The sequence below is a fragment of the Eptesicus fuscus genome, chromosome 8 (assembly GCF_027574615.1).
Source record: "Eptesicus fuscus isolate TK198812 chromosome 8, DD_ASM_mEF_20220401, whole genome shotgun sequence".
NCBI classification, from domain to species: domain Eukaryota; kingdom Metazoa; phylum Chordata; class Mammalia; order Chiroptera; family Vespertilionidae; genus Eptesicus; species Eptesicus fuscus.
In genome coordinates, this window is record NC_072480.1 from 9,983,321 (window position 1) to 10,000,000 (window position 16,680).

At 39.9% G+C, this 16,680-nt stretch overlaps 1 protein-coding gene across 4 annotated transcripts in view; it reads left to right on the forward strand.

Moving 5' to 3' along the window:
• The window catches only part of LCP1 (lymphocyte cytosolic protein 1), a 69,420-nt gene that overhangs the window by 51,138 nt on the left and 1,602 nt on the right, over nucleotides 1-16,680 (forward strand). For all 4 annotated transcript variants that reach the window (XM_008152057.3, XM_028161330.2, XM_054719760.1 and 1 more), the window contains 5 exons: nucleotides 115-229; nucleotides 1,055-1,188; nucleotides 8,541-8,664; nucleotides 11,935-12,059; nucleotides 16,423-16,680. The exon at nucleotides 16,423-16,680 is cut by the window's right edge and continues 1,602 nt beyond it. In XM_008152057.3, the coding sequence (XP_008150279.1) occupies nucleotides 115-229; nucleotides 1,055-1,188; nucleotides 8,541-8,664; nucleotides 11,935-12,059; nucleotides 16,423-16,555 (631 nt within the window). In that variant the 3' untranslated portion in view covers nucleotides 16,556-16,680. The remainder of the gene's footprint in view (nucleotides 1-114; nucleotides 230-1,054; nucleotides 1,189-8,540; nucleotides 8,665-11,934; nucleotides 12,060-16,422) is intronic.

Here is a 16,680-nt window from a genome sequence, read left to right on the forward strand (position 1 = left end):
TTACCAAATTGTGAATATTCCTTAAGCTAATAAATAAGGAAATGCCTAGCTCTCTATAGACCCTTCATAAATGTTAGCTATCTGAGAATTCTTTTGTGTTTGCTTTTTGTTCAGTGACTTATCAGATGCCCTGGTCATCTTCCAGCTCTATGAAAAGATTAAAGTCCCTGTTGATTGGAACAGAGTAAACAAACCACCATACCCCAAACTGGGGGGCAATATGAAGAAGGTAAATATAGATGTTCCAGTAGGCATAAGCCTACAAAAGCATCCTGTGAATACCTTATCAGGAGGCCAAACTTAGATAAGTAATGTTTATCCAGGGTTTAAATTACAGTCAAGCAATCAGAAACCTAGTTTTATTAAAGCAAGTTGCTTGCTTATTTATAATTCCATGTTGGATGTCTTTAAATATTATGATGTAAAAATTCTAATTAAGATAATTAGAGCAGGGCAGGGTCTCTTCCAGCAAGACTCTCATTCTGATTTTCCAAAGAATTGGAACTTTGTACTGACAGTTTGACTTGTACAAATAGTTTGTCTAATGTCAACACAGTGAGAACACATTGTTATGGAAAAGTAGCAACAAGGTTGGCACAAACATTTCCTACTATCCAAGCATAGCCACAGGAATATGTCTCATATGTCAGTCCATTGTGTGCATGTAGAATAGAGAATCCAGATTTTTCCATGCCAACCTTTCAGAATTCAGATAGTTTAGGAATATTATGGACAGGTAACTGAGCATGGCTCCCTGTTTATGTAGTGTGATATAGCCATGAAAATGTCCACAATGATTAATTTATTTTGGTTTTACACTTAGAGTCCACTGTGAATATTGTTTGGTAGAAATGAAAGGTTTTATTTAAAAAAAAGATGGAACTTTCAGTATCTAATTTAGAATCCTAGAATTGCAGGAACAGGCAAGACTTGAGAGATCATTTAATCTGGCCATGTTTATTTCATTCTGTCTTTATTTTTATTATAATTTTTTTTTATTTTAGCACCATAGAGATGATTACATTAGATTGTTGTCCTCTTTCTTCATTAACAGCTTGAGAATTGTAACTATGCTGTGGAATTGGGGAAGAATCAAGCTAAGTTTTCCCTGGTTGGCATTGGTGGACAAGATCTCAATGAAGGAAACCGCACACTAACATTGGCCTTGATTTGGCAGTTAATGAGAAGGTAATGCAACTCAGGGAAATAGCTTTTTATTGAGTGTATTATTAACCTATAAAAGTACTAGAAATTTTTTAGGAATTTTACTTAATCTAGGAAAACTATATTTTAAGCTAAGCTTAAAACCAAAGGAGTCTTTTTAAAATGTTTCCTGATATTTTTTTTCCTTTCAGTTCTATCAGTTTTGTTTCAGGTATTTTGAAACTCTTATTAGGTTCATAAATATTTTAGATTATTTTGTCCTTTTAATTAATTACACCCTTTTCATTAGGGAATGACTCTCTTTATGCCTGGTAATAGTCTTTTCTCTGAAATCTACTTTTTGTGATATTAATTAATAGAGCCACTCCAGTGTCCTGTTGATTACTGTTAGCATGGCATATTTTTCTTCCATCCTTTTGCTTTTAAATTGACTTACTTGTGTTAATAACAGTATATTATTTTTAAAAGGGATTTTCAAAATATGGGGGAAATATGCTACATTTACCTACATATTTGCCACTTCTGATACTCTTCTTTCCATGGTATAAATACAGATTTTAATTTGATATCATTTGCCTTCCAGTGGAAATATTTCTAATAGGGCAGAGGAATAATTTCAGCTTCTATATGTCTGAAAGGTTCATTTTCATTTTTGAAAGATATTTTTTCTCAAAGATATTGATTAGTATCTTTTGGTCTGCATTGTTTCAAAAGATAAATCTTTTGTCATTTTTATCTGTATATAATATGTCTTTTTTTCTCAGGCTTCTTTTAAGGTTTTCTCTTTATCACTGGTTTAAAGCGATTTGGTTATAATGACCTTTGATGTTGCTCATAATTGAGATTTGTCATAATCTGTGGGTTGATATTTTAATCAAATTTGGAATAATTTTGTTCTTTATTGCCTCAAATGTCTCCTATACTTACCCACCCCTGTTTTAGGGGAGGACTTCAGGTACTTATATATTTGGTCACTTGAAAGTACCCAAAGTTCATTGAAGTTCTATTCATTTTTCTCTCTATTTTTCATTTTTTTCTCTCTATTTTGTATTTGGGCTGGCTTCTATTGCTTTGTATTCTAATTCATTACTCTCAACATCTAATCTTCCATTAATCCCATTCAGGTGTATAATGTTTATCCAAGACATTATAGTTTTCATGTATAAATACTTGATTTGGATCTTTTTGGCATATCCCATAGCTCTTTCCTCTACCTTCTTGAACAAACAGAATATATTATAATAAGTGTTATTTCTAGGTCTGTTTCTATTAATTGATTTTTATCCTCATTATGGGTCATATTTTCCTACTTCCTTGCATGCTTCTTAATTTTTTTATTGTATATGAGACATTGTGAACTTAACCTTGATGTGTGATGGATATTTCCTCTAAATAAATATTCTAGAATTTAGTCCTGGGATGCAGTTGTTACTTACTTAAAAGCAGGTGATCATTTTAAGGGTTACTTAAAGCCTTATTTAGTCTTGAGTTAATTTTGTAACTCAATACTGAGATCATCTCTTCTGAGTACTTTACTTGATGCTCCTTGTATCATATGGTTCTTCCACTCTGAGTGATGAAAACCAAATTATTGCCACCCCTGAGTGAGCTCCAAGAATTGCTCTGCCCATTCATTTCTGACAATTCTTTTCCAAGCCTCTGGTAGTTTCTTCACAAGCATGCCAAAGACTTGAGGCAAACACTCTGAAGATCTCTGGAACTTTCTTTCTAAATGACTCTCTTCTTTACAGGCAGCTTTGTCTTCTCTGTTATTCTGTCCCACAAATCCTAGGCACCTTGGCTTCCCCGAGGTTTCAGCCCTCCCCTCAACGTCAAGCTCTATTTGGGTTCTCGCTCCCTGCACTGCAACCTGGAAACACTTCATGCAGTAAGCTGGGACAATATTAGGGCTAACCACGTTTGGTTGCCCTCTTTCAGGGACCTCTGTTTTGCGCTTTCAGTTACCCCCATGTCTGAACACATTGTTTCATGTGCTTTTTCATTGTGTTTCATTGATCTGAGGCAGAAGGGTAAATCAGGTCCTGTTAACCTCATTATGGACAGAAGCAGAATTTTCTGCTAGTTCTTTAAAAGAAAAAGTTAGCTATCTTTTAAAACTGACTATAAACTTGATTGCTATGAGAGCTAGATGGTGGAATTATTAGTAATAGTGGAATATAATAAGATATACAAATATAAAATAAATTATGAGAAAAATAAGCAATTTTTGGTACACAAGTATTTTTAGAAGACTTTTAGAAAGCAAATCTGTAAGTATAAAATAGTTTACTTTTAAATGCTTTGCTTTGTCCCCCTATAATGATAGCTCTGACTGGGCAGAAGTCTATAACACTTAATTAGAGCCTATGTTAATGTGACTTAATTCGTTTTTCTACCTGGAAGGAAGTTCCAGAAACCACATATCACCTTATCTTACATTTAATAAGGTAATGGCAAACACAAGTTGTGTTGTGTGTCTAGGCATTTCAGCTTCATGCCCAAGCCACTGTCTGCAGGTCTTCATAATGGTCCTCGAATTATGTTAATGTTTCCAGGTGCTGTAGGATAATCAGAAGTGATTATAATAGCTTTCACAATCTGATTCACATTTGTTTTATCAAGTATAGTTCTCTACTACCCATTTCTCACCTGGGGCCTCCTTGAAGATTGAGGCAGGTGTCTGCTGGGGTCTTTCCGCATTAAGCGTTCAGGAATCTGGAGAAGGGGCTGCGACATAAATGAATAAACTAGATAAGAAATACACATTTGGGAGGCATGGGGGAAAGCCAGACGGAGGCTTAGCTCTACTGACTAAGCTCTTCGAATTTCCGCATCCAGGGCTTTTTATTCACACATTTTGCCCTCTAGCAAAGTAGATATACGTATCAAAGGTAAGGTTTGGTAAACAGTAAAGGATTATCAGCTTGGGGGAACTGCCCTCAGCTGTCTGGCAGCAGGCAATAAGATGCAGATCTTCAGCCCTGCTGAAGCCCCAAGATCCATCAGCCTCCTGATGAACTTCTTGCATTTTATTATGCCCTGCTGGAATTTGCTTCCAGCAGGTGTCCTAAAACTCCTCTGGCCCAGAAAACTCCAGAGCTAAAGAAACTTCAACTCTATCTCCTTATTTACTTCGTGTATCTAGACCTGTATGTTTCTAACCAATGCATTTTCACCAGTGCATTTTCAGAAACTATTTTTGAACTTTTCTCTATTGTCTTTCACATGTGCTTTTAATTCTTAATGAGCTGGCTTTGATACTGATTGTTTTAAAAACCAAAGCAAAAATCTTTTTAGTTGCAAAAGTTAAATTGACCTGTGGGTTTGAATATAAAATAATCTTTGATATTTTCTGTTTTAATTATTTAAAAACTCAGGCCAATTCTATTCTATTTTGAATTTCATAATATCTGAAAATCACCTTGTAATATAATCTTTGTTGTGGAAGTCTTATAAAAATGTGGCCCAAAGTCATACTTTATGGCTGGTGTATATATATATATATATATCAAGGTCTAGTCTGCTACTGCCACTGTTGCCACCTGGTTAATGTCACATTTCTCATGAGTGTGTTTACTATACAAGAATTGTGCATGTAAGAAAGTGGAGAGAGAAATACATTACTGTTGAAGGCGAAATGACTAATAATTATGTAAATGCCACCAGAAGAAATTTATTTCTCTATGTCCTACACATTAACAGACCTATTAGAGGCAATTTTAGCTGGAATTTATTTCATTGGATTGCACAGATGTGCTAAGGTCATTGATCTGGGCAATAAAGGGCATGCCTTTTTTTTCCCTAAGAACAAATGAGAGATGTATGTTTAAACCTTTCCCTTTTAGGAACCTGAAAATAGTCCTCAAGGTGCAAAGCTGGCAAATAGTGTGTGTATGAATTTGGGGACAAAAGCCTGAAAGAAGTAGGCTGCCAGTTAGACTCCAGCAAATGAATGGAAAGTCTGAGGCAGGTAAATGAAAGGATTCTCCCCAGATCAAACAGTCTGGGACAGTGAGTTTGGCATAGGTCCTTGAAAAACAAAACACAAAGGTTTGTCCTTCTGGTTCAAAAGTTAAATAAATAAAGCAAGTGTTGGAAGGCAGGAAAACAAACAAGTAATGGCTGCAGCTCATGGAGGCCCACACGCACACACCTCTCCAATCCTCTGTGGTTGACTGAGACCCTGGCTGAAGCTGGGGTTCCTGGTGCCAGTTCATTTTGACAGAGGAGGACTTTTCAGCACAGCACAGTTTTCAAACACCTATGGTACTGGGATCTTGTCTGGAGAGAACTATTAATAATAGCACAGTTGCCCCAAAACATATTTGATGATATAGAGTATTTCACAAGGAAAATCATAGGTAGACGTAGGACAAATTGATTTCTGTTTTAAATTTTGTATCTACATTTAGTGCTTAGAGTTGAAGCTCCAACTTAATTGTATCCCTCCTTCCCTTTGTTTTTACCACTGTCCTCACTACCATTTTAAACCTCTGCATCTCCCGGGAGGTGGCAGAAAGCCAACTTTGTGTTCACCAGAGCTCTGTGCCACTATGAGGGCCATTCTCAGACACCTGAATGCAGTGAGCTGCCGCCATGGTTTTCTGCATCTTTTTAAACTTCCCTGTTCTTTAGTGGCTTTTTTTGAAAATATTTTCATGGATAGACATTTGTGTAAAGGTGAGCTTCTCCTCTGTGCCATTTGCTTCCCTAGCTCAAGAAGTAGGTTAAAAGCACTGCTTCTATCCATGTGAGAGCGTCAATAAAACAGGCTGGGGCTCTTGACAAAGAGAAGTGAGAATTCAGTCCTGAGATGAGTGAAGCTGCTAGATTGAACTTTATTTTCATCAAACTATACATAGACATGACCTAAGGAAGCAAGCACTAACATACCATCCTCAATGACTTTACTAGGAAGAAATGCTTGAATGTTATGGTTGATGATAATAACTTAATACACATGATAATTATTAAGAACCTAGAGGCCCGATGCACGAAGATTTGTGCAAGAATGGGCCTTCCTTCCCCTGGCTGCTGGCACCACCTTCACTCTGGCCGGAGCCACCTTTCTGCCTTTGCTCCGGCCCGGAGCCACCTTTCCATCTTCCCACACTGCCCAGAGGCCCTGAGCGGCTGGGGCAGTGCAGAATGCCTGTGTCATCACCATGGCAACAATGCAAGCGTCCCGCCCCTGGCCGCTTGGCACCTGCATATGCAAATTAACCCACCATATTTGTTGGATTAATTTGCATACTCACTCCTGATTGGCTGGTGGGTGTTGCAAAGGTACAGTCAATTTGCATCTTTCTCTTTTATTAGTGTAGACAAGAAGCCAATGTTGCCATAAAGCAGCATTATTATAAACAGATCAAAACTGGGGCCTTTTTCTAAAATAGGGATATTTTAAAAATCTACCTGAGACTTACTCCATTTATCTTCTTTAGTCTTTTGCATTTTGGTCCCATCTCTGGGTCCACATTAAATATTACCCATCTTGACTTTCTTCTTGCTTTCTACGGGAGAAACCATTCTATTTATTTCACCCACTACTTCACTCCTCCATATACTAGATGCTCAGTATGTACTAGGCACTCTGCTAACCCCTGAAAACAATATGATGAACAAGGTTATGGATTTTGTCTGAGATGACATGGTAGGCAGAGACAAGCACATCAACTTCATCAGAAGTTCTGGGAAACAAGTAAATGCTTCACTGAAAAATTATTCAAAGAATTAGAAATCCCTTCCCAGAGAACAAAGCTGAATCAGAGAGTCAGAAGGATGCATGGTTTGGTCGGGGAGCTGCTGATGGTTCTGTGAGATTAAAACGTGAGTGTGTTTTTAGGGGGCTTGAGAATAAGGCCAAGAAGGGAGGAGGGAATAAGAAATAAGAGATGCATTGAAAAGAGATGCCAAGGCCAAATTATGAAGGACCTCATGTGCCATTCTAAGGAATTTGACCTGTATTCTTTGGGCCATGGAGGGTCACTTTAAATGAAATGACCAGAACTGTACATTAGAAGGAAAGTTCTATGAGGAGAAGCAGAATGAAGAGGAGCCAGTTGATTTGAGGGAGTTTGAAGAGGTATAATTGAGATGACTTTGATGCCAGATTGGTAAACATAATCACACACACACACACACACACACACACACACACGGTGGAGCAAAAGTAGGTTTACAGTTATTTCTTTGGAAAATAATAATAATAATAATAATAATAATAATAATAATACAAGAACAAACTCTGTATTTCACATACTCACAAATATACACCTATTTTTGCCCTGCCTGTATATAATTGCAGGAGCCCTTTTCCTCTCAGCTCCAATGATGGAAAGATGCTGTAACCTGGAGGAAGCAGGGCATCACTCCTCTTTCAGAGATTAAATTTGAAAGCCATGTGGAAAATTGTGGAAGAATTGTGTTTTCCATAGAATCAGTAATTGGGAAAGTACACCCGATGGATTATGTACACAATCCTAGTCAACCAACTGGAGGGTGACCTCATTTGAGTAGGCCCTCCTTCCAGACAAGACTCAATGGCAGGATACTTGAGTTTCAGAGTGAACAGTACACACTGAAACCCTCGTCCTGAAGGTTTTACATGGGTAATTTGACCCTCTCCTGCAAGCCTGAACCTTTAGGCCAACAAATCTGCTCAATTGCTTGGCTTCTGTGTATTTCACCTTTCAGAGGGAGTTGCCTTAGGGAATGGTGAGTCTTATCTGTTCCATGAAATGTTAAGAGCTTTGAAGCTTCCTAATAAGTTTCACAAACAAAACCAATTCTTATAACACTATCTAAGGTGATTCTTACTCTCAGACTGGAGATTAACTTTGGTTTCTACTTTAAAGTGACCTTCACTGTGAGGTATTCCTAATATTTCTGTTCTATGATATAAGAAGGAAATTCTTTTACATTTATATATTTAATGTGTTGGCTACTTGGGCCTTTTTCATTGACTTTTTCCTTCATTGTTTATGGTTCCTTTAAAGAAAAGCATTACTGGTTCAGGTCTTTTGCACCATTTCCCTTTCCTTGCTTCTCTTCTCATCTGCCTTCTCTTCCGACCCAAGAAGTAATGACAGTGCTTAGGAGGTATTTGCTCTGCATCTCATTCTAACAACCATAAAGCTATATTTTAAGTTATCCTAAAAAGAACTAATATGTATGTATATATTTTATCCTAAAAGGAACTTATACATAAGTTCCTCCCCCGCCCCCCAATCCCTCACTAATGTAACAGTGTCCAGGCTATCTTTTGTGACATACCTAGAAAGAAAAGAATATTTTCTACCTTAGCTACTTTCCGTGATATCGAAATATTTAGCAACTTTTTTTTTCCAAAAAAATCATTCTTGATTTTTTTTCAGGTACACACTGAGTATTCTGGAAGAAATTGGAGGTGGACAGAAGGTCAATGATGACATTATTGTCAACTGGGTAAACGAAACATTGAAGGAAGCAGGGAAACATTCATCCATCTCTAGTTTCAAGGTAAAATTCTTAGTCTACTGCGCGTGACCACCTGAGCTCCGTGCTTATCATTATTGTTTTCAATCTGTTTTAACGTGAACTTCAGTGTGAGGTAGTTCAGGTTCCCCTCCAATTTTGGTTTTGCAGAATGACCCCTTATTGTTTTGCTGTTCATCACTATTTCATTGACAAATTTCTTGTCACTTTCTCCTGTAATAATTAATTTTAAAAACCAATCATTGTTACATACATTTTAGGTTTTGTTCTTGTATGATAATATTTTTTAACCTTTATTGTTGAAAGTATTACATATGTCCCCTTTTTCTCTCATTGACCTCTCCCACCTCGCACCCACCCCACCCCAGGTCTTCACCATCCTATTGTCTGTGTCCATGGATTATGCATAGATGCATATGAGTTCATTGGTTGATCTCTCCCCACATGGCCTCCCCTGCCTTTCCTCTGAGGTTTGACAGTCTGTCGATGCTTCTATGTCTCTGAGTCTATTTTTGTTCATCAGTTCATGTTGTTCATTAGATTCCACATATGAGTGAGACCATGTTTTGATAATATTCTTAAAATGTGCACAGCTCCATGATTCAGATTGTTAACATTATGATGGTGAAATATAAAATGCTAAAAGATCTCCCATGCAGTATTTTCTGAGAGAAAAGCAGTTGTGTACTTGTATCCAATTCCCATTTTTATTAATAATAGCATTATCTTTTATTAAATTTCTTAGCTCATGTTTTATACATTAACTGGATCCTTCCTCAAGGGACCTGTGCACTTGATCCATATTATAATATCTGTGCCATCTTATCTACATTTTTCTGGTTTAAAGGTCAATGTTTGGAGAAAGGACCACTTTTGAGTTGCATTAACAGGTTCAGTGAGGCAATTGATCATGATATCAATCCTCTGCTTCAAAATAAAGAAAAAAAGTAAAATCTCCTCCCACCAGAAAGGGCAGAAAAGTTGGGCTGTACCAGGAGTGCCCAGTCCCAGTGCGTTCATCACACACGGCAGTCCCTCTATCCCCTCTCCACCTTACCGTTCAGTTTGGATTGCTGAGCGGAGGTATGGAGGCTGGTGACAGAAAGATAGTTGGAAAGGTGGTGGAGAAGAGCAAAGGAGAAGGGCAGGCCCCATATGGAATGTCTCTGAGTACCAGGGCTCCTTGTTTTTAATGTCTCATTTCATCTTCACAGACATTGTGAAGTCAGCTTTATGGTTTTTCTCATATTATAAGTGAGGAAACTGGAACTCAAGTAACTCCTGAGATTAGTGCTAGTGATTGCAGGTGAGGGTCCATCAGTGAGGAGAAAGTGTCTTTTACCTGTGGGTGAGGTTGCAAAGCAGAGTGTATCTATACGTCACTTAACCATTACGGTGAAGTGACTGGTTAAATAACCCAAGGGTGCATCTCTCTGTAAACAGCTGCCCCTGAAGTCCATTACGCCCTCCCCTGTGATGTTCTCACGGGGTTTTGCTCTCGGGAATGTTTTACAATTATTTGTTCCTTGTTTCTCTCTGGGCTAACTTTCTCCTGTCCTCTCACTAAGTCATTTCAGAGTTAAGTAAAAAGGACTATAAAAGGAAAATGTCAAATTAACCCCAGATTGCTTTTTAAGTGAAACCCTTTAAAAAAAAAAAGAACACAACTCACAGTTGAGTAACCATTGTGGAAATTATTCCTTGTCCCCTCCTCATCTATGAGTGTTGCCAGTTGCAGACCATTTCTCTGTCAGCACTTTCACAAGATTGTGGGCAGGAAGTAGGAAAGGAAAGAAGGTAAAACTCAAATCTCTGTATTTTGCTCCCCTGGCGCTTCTTCACCAGAAATTAGATTATGATTATATATTGATTTTAATTTTGTGTTAGTTTTTATGTTATCCAGGGGTAAATAAAAATGGACCTACTCTATTTTTAAGAATATTATTCTACATATATAGAGGACCAATGCTAGAGATCTTGTAGGTGTCCTATGCCTTGTTTCTTGCTTAGAATTGATTCTGATTTGGACCCTTGAAGTATGAAGTGTTTGGACTTGACTATGCTTGGATAGAGGTAAACAGTTGCCTCTCCTTGTCTGCGCTCACAGATCTCTAGGAGAGAGAACAGATGGTGCAGAGTTTTGTGTAGTTCACACCTTAGGGGAACATTTACAGCTCCATGTGTGACCATCAAAATGTTTACAAATGATAAAGAAAGAGACCTGGTTTTTGAGTCAGAATATCTGGGTTCAAATCCCAGCTCCACCACTTATCAGCAAGTTACTTAACCTCAGAAACTTCCCTTACTCACTGTAAATTAAATTCAGGTGCCTACATCTGTGGTGCCAAGTGAGAAAATTTATTTTAAAAGGTGAAAAGGTTAAGCAAAAAAAAATTTTTTTTAATTCATAGACACAGACAACATGATGGTGATTACCAGAGGGAAAGACGGGTAGTGGAGGTAGAAGAAAGCAAAGGGGAATAAATGGTGATGGACGAAGACTTGACTTGGGGTGGTAAACACACAATACAATACAGATGATGTATTGTAGAATTGTACACTTGAAACCTATATAATTTTATTAACCAATGTCACCCCAATAAATTCTATAAAAAAAGAGGAAAAAAAAGAATTATTGTGTGAAGAAAAGAAAATTCAACCTACAATTGTAAAAAAAAAAAAAAAAAGTGCTAAACAAACTGTGAGACACCAACAAAGATTAGTTACTGTCATTTCATTTAATTACATAATTGCCAACACTGTCTCCCTGGACCTATGGACTCTTTTCTTTCCTTGAGGGCTCCAAGAAATGAGCATCTACTGAAACTCCTGTCCAATTGAGCCTTGTCACTATCCCTGCCCATCACCTCTGGGATATCCCCCAAAATGAAGCAGGTTTCTCCTAGCATCTTTGGTCTCTCCTTCTTGATGTGTTTTTTTTTTTTTAATCAAATCTTTCCTTCCTTTGTTCATACCAGTAGTTACATTAAACATTTCAACCTCTCTGCTTTTCTCTAGTTGTGCTTATTTTCATTCACACGCTGTTTGAGAATAGCTCCCTGCCTGTTGGCAGACAATGGGTTTCCTCTGCTTATTGAGCTACTTAGGAAGTTACTGATGCCTCTACAGAAACTACAGTTGATTTGAAACTACAATTAATGTGCAACACTGTTGCATTTTCAGACGAGGCTGTATATATTTCATATTTGAGAGGAAAGAACTACCTACTTCCCTTGAACGAAATAGAAGTAACCTGGGAGCATACTGATAAAACCCACCGTTCTCTGTGTGCAGGACCCGAAGATCAGTACAAGTTTGCCCGTTCTGGATCTCATTGATGCCATTCAACCAGGTTCCATTAACTATGACCTTCTGAAGACAGAGAACCTGAACGATGAAGAGAAACTCAACAATGCAAAGTACGTAAATAGACCTGAGGTCAGAGAGAGAAGGATCCAACTGGCAACTGGATACCTATAAAGTCTATTGTTTGTGCCTTTGTGCAAACACTTTCGTTTCACTACTGATGCTTTTTCTTCTTGTGCTTGTTGTGTCCCGTCATCAGTGTTTTAGATATTGTGCAGTAGTAGTTTTAAGTCTCCTGGGATTACAGAGAGTAAGACAAAAAGCAAGTGTATTCTTCCGATTGATAAGCAAGCTTATATTTTCATAAAACCAATTTTCTAATCATAATTATAGGACACTTTATTTAGTTCATATATGGCAGGCCTGAACACAAACACCCTTTTTGTGAAAATCCATGTATACAAATGGCAGGGGGTGAGATTCAAGATCAGAGCCTTCTCTAGCTTGGAAGCAACTGCCATTTGCTTTACCACATAGAGGGGGGGGGTCAGCAGACAACTATATAGTCTGTGAGCCAAATTTGGCCTGTCATCTGCTTTTATAAAGTTTTATTGAAACACAGCTGTGCTTATTTATCCATATTTTTATAGCTGCTTCCCTGCTGCAATGGCAGAGTTGACTAGTTGTGGCAAAGCCCACAAAGTCTGAAATATTTACTATCTGGTCCTTTGTGGGAAGTTTGCTGTCCTCTACTCTAGAGAAGCGCCTTTCTCGGAGTAGCTTGTATTACTTTCTGAGGGCTGCCATAGCAAAATACCACAAGCAAGGTGACTTCAAAGAAATTTGTTCTCTCACAGGGTAGAGGGTACATGTCCAAGATCAAGTGTCAGCAGTATTGGCTCCTTCCAAGGGCTGTGAGGGAGAACCTGTTCCATACCCCTCTCCTGCCTTCTGGCCTTGGCCAGCAAGCCTTGGCTTGCAGATGTATCACTCCAATCTCTGCCCCCATCTTCACATGGCCTTATTCCTTGTGTCTGTGACTTCACATGGATGTCTTCCCTCTGTGTGTGTATTGTGTCTCTTCCACTGTTCTTATAAAGAAACCAAGTCATATTGGATTAGGGTCCCACATTACTCCAGCGTGACCTCATCTTAACTGATTGCATCTTTAAAAACCTTATTACCAAATGAGGTAGGAATCGGAGGTCCTAGAGGAGAGGGCTTTTACATACCCTTTTTGAGGGACACAATTCAATCCCAACAGTGTCCTCTCTGATCCCAATTTGGGGAAGTGGGGACCTGTGTCTCTGGTATGCTGATGTTTAGCACAATATAATGAAGAGAAGATAAATAATTAAATGGCAATTACAACACAGTGTGATGGGTGGTATGGAAGTGGGAGTACAGGGTGCTATCAAGGAGACAGAAAAGAAATGGGAGCTCTGCAGAGCAAATGACATCAATGCTGAGATGGATTAAAAGGACAAGTAAGAAGGACCTAGACAGGGAAGGAGATAAGAAAACACTCCAAGTAAAAAGAAGAACATGTATGAAGACCCAGAATTTTTTTTTTTACGTCACAAAGAACTTGAGTCTAGATGTTCAAGATGGATATGATTAGGTTTAAGGAACTTGCACAAAATTTTACAATTAGTAAGTGTTCTGCGAAGATTCAAAGTCTGACTTCAAGGCCCAGGCTCCTAAGCACTATCCTATAAGAGCAAGATACAAAATTACTTTTAAAATGGGTAAAAGGAATTATTAAAAAATCTTAAAAATGATATGGTGGCAAGGTTATGCATGATTTTTGAAGCTCTACTTTTTCTTTATATTTTATAATGGAAGATACATTTTATTTCATTAGTCCTATCTAATAAAAGAGTAATATGCAAATTAACCAACACTCGGCTACACCCACAAGTCACGCCCACCAGCCCATCAGGAGCGAGTATGCAAATTAATACAACCAAGATGGCTGCAGCCATGGAGTGAGCAGGAGGCTTGGGTTTCCCTGGTGATGGAGAAAGCCAGCTTTCAACACACCCCGGCAGGCCCAGGCCTCCACTCAAGGCTACAAAGTTTCAATTGTAGAAGATAAATAAATCCCAATAAAAATGGCTGTGGCCATGGAGCGAGCAGGAGGCTTGGCTCCGCTCCAGGCTACAAAGTTTCAATTATAGAAGATAAATAAATCCCAGATCCCAGGGCCTTCACTTGGGTTGCCGGGGAGCGTGGATGGCCTGCAAACCACCACAGGCCCCTCTCCCAGGCCACCCCATGCCCCAAGGGAACCCCCACCCTGATCTGGGACACCCTTCAGGGCAAACCAGCTGGCCCCCACCCATGCACCAGGCCTCTATCCTATCCTATCTAATAAAAGAGTAATATGCAGATTGACCATCACTCCAACACACAATATGGCTGCCCCCATGTGGTCAAAGACCCTGCCCCCATGTGGACACAAGATGGCCACCACAAGATGGCCAGCAGGGGAGGGCAGTTGGGAGGCACCAGGCCTGCAAGGGAGGGCAGTTGGAGGCAATCAACCCTGCAGGGGAGGGCAGTTAGGGGTGACCAGGCTAGCAGAGGAGGGAAGTTGGGGTCAAACAGGCTGCCAGGGGAGCAGTTAGGCATCAATCAGGCTGGCAGCTGAGTGGTTAGGGGGTGATCAGGCTGGCAGGCAGAAGCGGTTAGGGGCAATCAGGAAGGCAGGCATGCGAGCAGTTGGGAGCCAGCAGTCCTGGATTGTGAGAGGGCTATCCCAGATTGGAGAGGGTGCAGGCTTGGCTGAGGGACACCCCCCCCCCCATGCACGAATTTCGTGCACCGGGCCTCTAGTCTAATAAAATAATAATATGCAAGTTGACTGTCACTCCAACACACAAGATGGCTGCCCCTATGTGGTCAAAGATCCTGCCCCCATGTGGACACAAGATGGCCACCACAAGATGGCCAGCAGGGGAGGGCAGTTGGGAGGGACCAGGCCTGCAAGGGAGGGCAGTTGGGAGCAATCAAGCCTGCAGGGGAGGGCAGTTAGGGGTGACCAGGCCGGTAGAGGAGGGAAGTTGGGGGTGACCGAGCCTGCAGGGAAGGGCAGTTGGGAGAGACCCAGGCCTGCAGGGGAGAGCAGTTGGGGGGGACCAGGCCTGCAGGGGAGGGCAGTTAGGGGCAAACAGGCTGGCAGGGGAGCAGTTAGGCATCAATCAGGCTGGCAGGGGAGTGGTTAGGGGGTGATCAGGCTGGCAGGCAGAAGCAGTTAGGGGCAATCAGGAAGGCAGGCATGCGAGCAGTTGGGAGCCAGCAGTTCCAGATTGGAGAGGGTGCAGGCTGGGCTGAGGGACCACCCCCCCCCCATGCACAAATTTTGTGCACCGGGCCTCTAGTAATTAATATAAAGGAATTGATTGAGAGATGTACAAGAAGAATGGGGACTACCCCAGCCTGGTACTCTTAATTTAATTGATCCATAAAGTAAGAATAAAGTTATTTTAGGGGAACAGGAGGAGTGATGGGACCTTGGGAATAATGGAGAATCTCTGTAGTAGTCATTGTAAGAAGTTACTAGATAATAAACAAAGTGAATGAAAGAAGTGACAGGTAGTAATGTAGGCTCATTTGAAAATAGATTACAGCTAATTATCTTCCTATAGCTATAAATAGAGCAAAAATGTTCTGATGCAGCTATGATCATTTTATATGGAAAATGTATAATATAAAACTCTGGCTATTCTAATGTTATAGCAACATAAATAAATACATTTATATGTGCACAAGAACTGAAATGGAACAAGGAATAAAATAATTGATTTGTAAGGTCAAAGTATTGAAATATAGTCTGTAAACTTTTATAGTTGAAATATAGTCTGCTCACTTTTCCTAGCACACATTCTTCTCCAGTTTGATGACTTTTTTTCTGCTGCTATATAGCCCAAGAAAATACTCATGATGAAAGCATCAAAAGTGACAGGAGCTAGGAAAATATCTAAGGACAAGTAATACATGTGGTATGCTAGACAGCAAGTCTGATGGAATCAGGAGTTTTATCAAGCCAAGATTTTCCTATAAAAGTGAGAGGAGCCGAAACTGGTTTGGCTCAGTGGATAGAGCGTCAGTCTGCGAACTGAAGGGTCCCGGTTCGATTCCGGTCAGGGGCATGTACGTTGGTTGTGGGCACATCCCCAGTGGGGGGTGTGCAGGAGGCAGCTGGTCGATGTTTCTCTCTCATCCATGTTTCTGGCTCTCTATCCCTCTCCCTTCCTCTCTGTAAAAACATCAATAAAATATATTAAATATATATATATATATTAAAAAGTGAGAGGATGTCAGTGACCAGCTCTAACCATACCAGGAGTGGGCTTTGTGTTATACACAGTTTGCAGCAGTGTACGGTATAGAATGGTTATACCAATATCCTGAGGGTCCCTTCATACTTTGCTGCTCTGGCTCTTCTCATTCTTCTTGTTTCCTCCCTTTTAGGTATGCCATCTCTATGGCCCGAAAAATTGGAGCAAGAGTGTATGCCCTTCCAGAAGACCTGGTTGAAGTGAACCCCAAAATGGTCATGACAGTGTTTGCTTGCCTCATGGGGAAAGGAATGAAGAGGGTGTAAGGCCCAGTGGAGTGGGGCTGGAGGTGGCACACCTGACTGGTCAGCACTAGATGCTCCTAGGAAGCACAGAGATGATTCAAGCCATTGCAAACTTTTCAATTTGGTGGCATCATACAAGAGTCCAA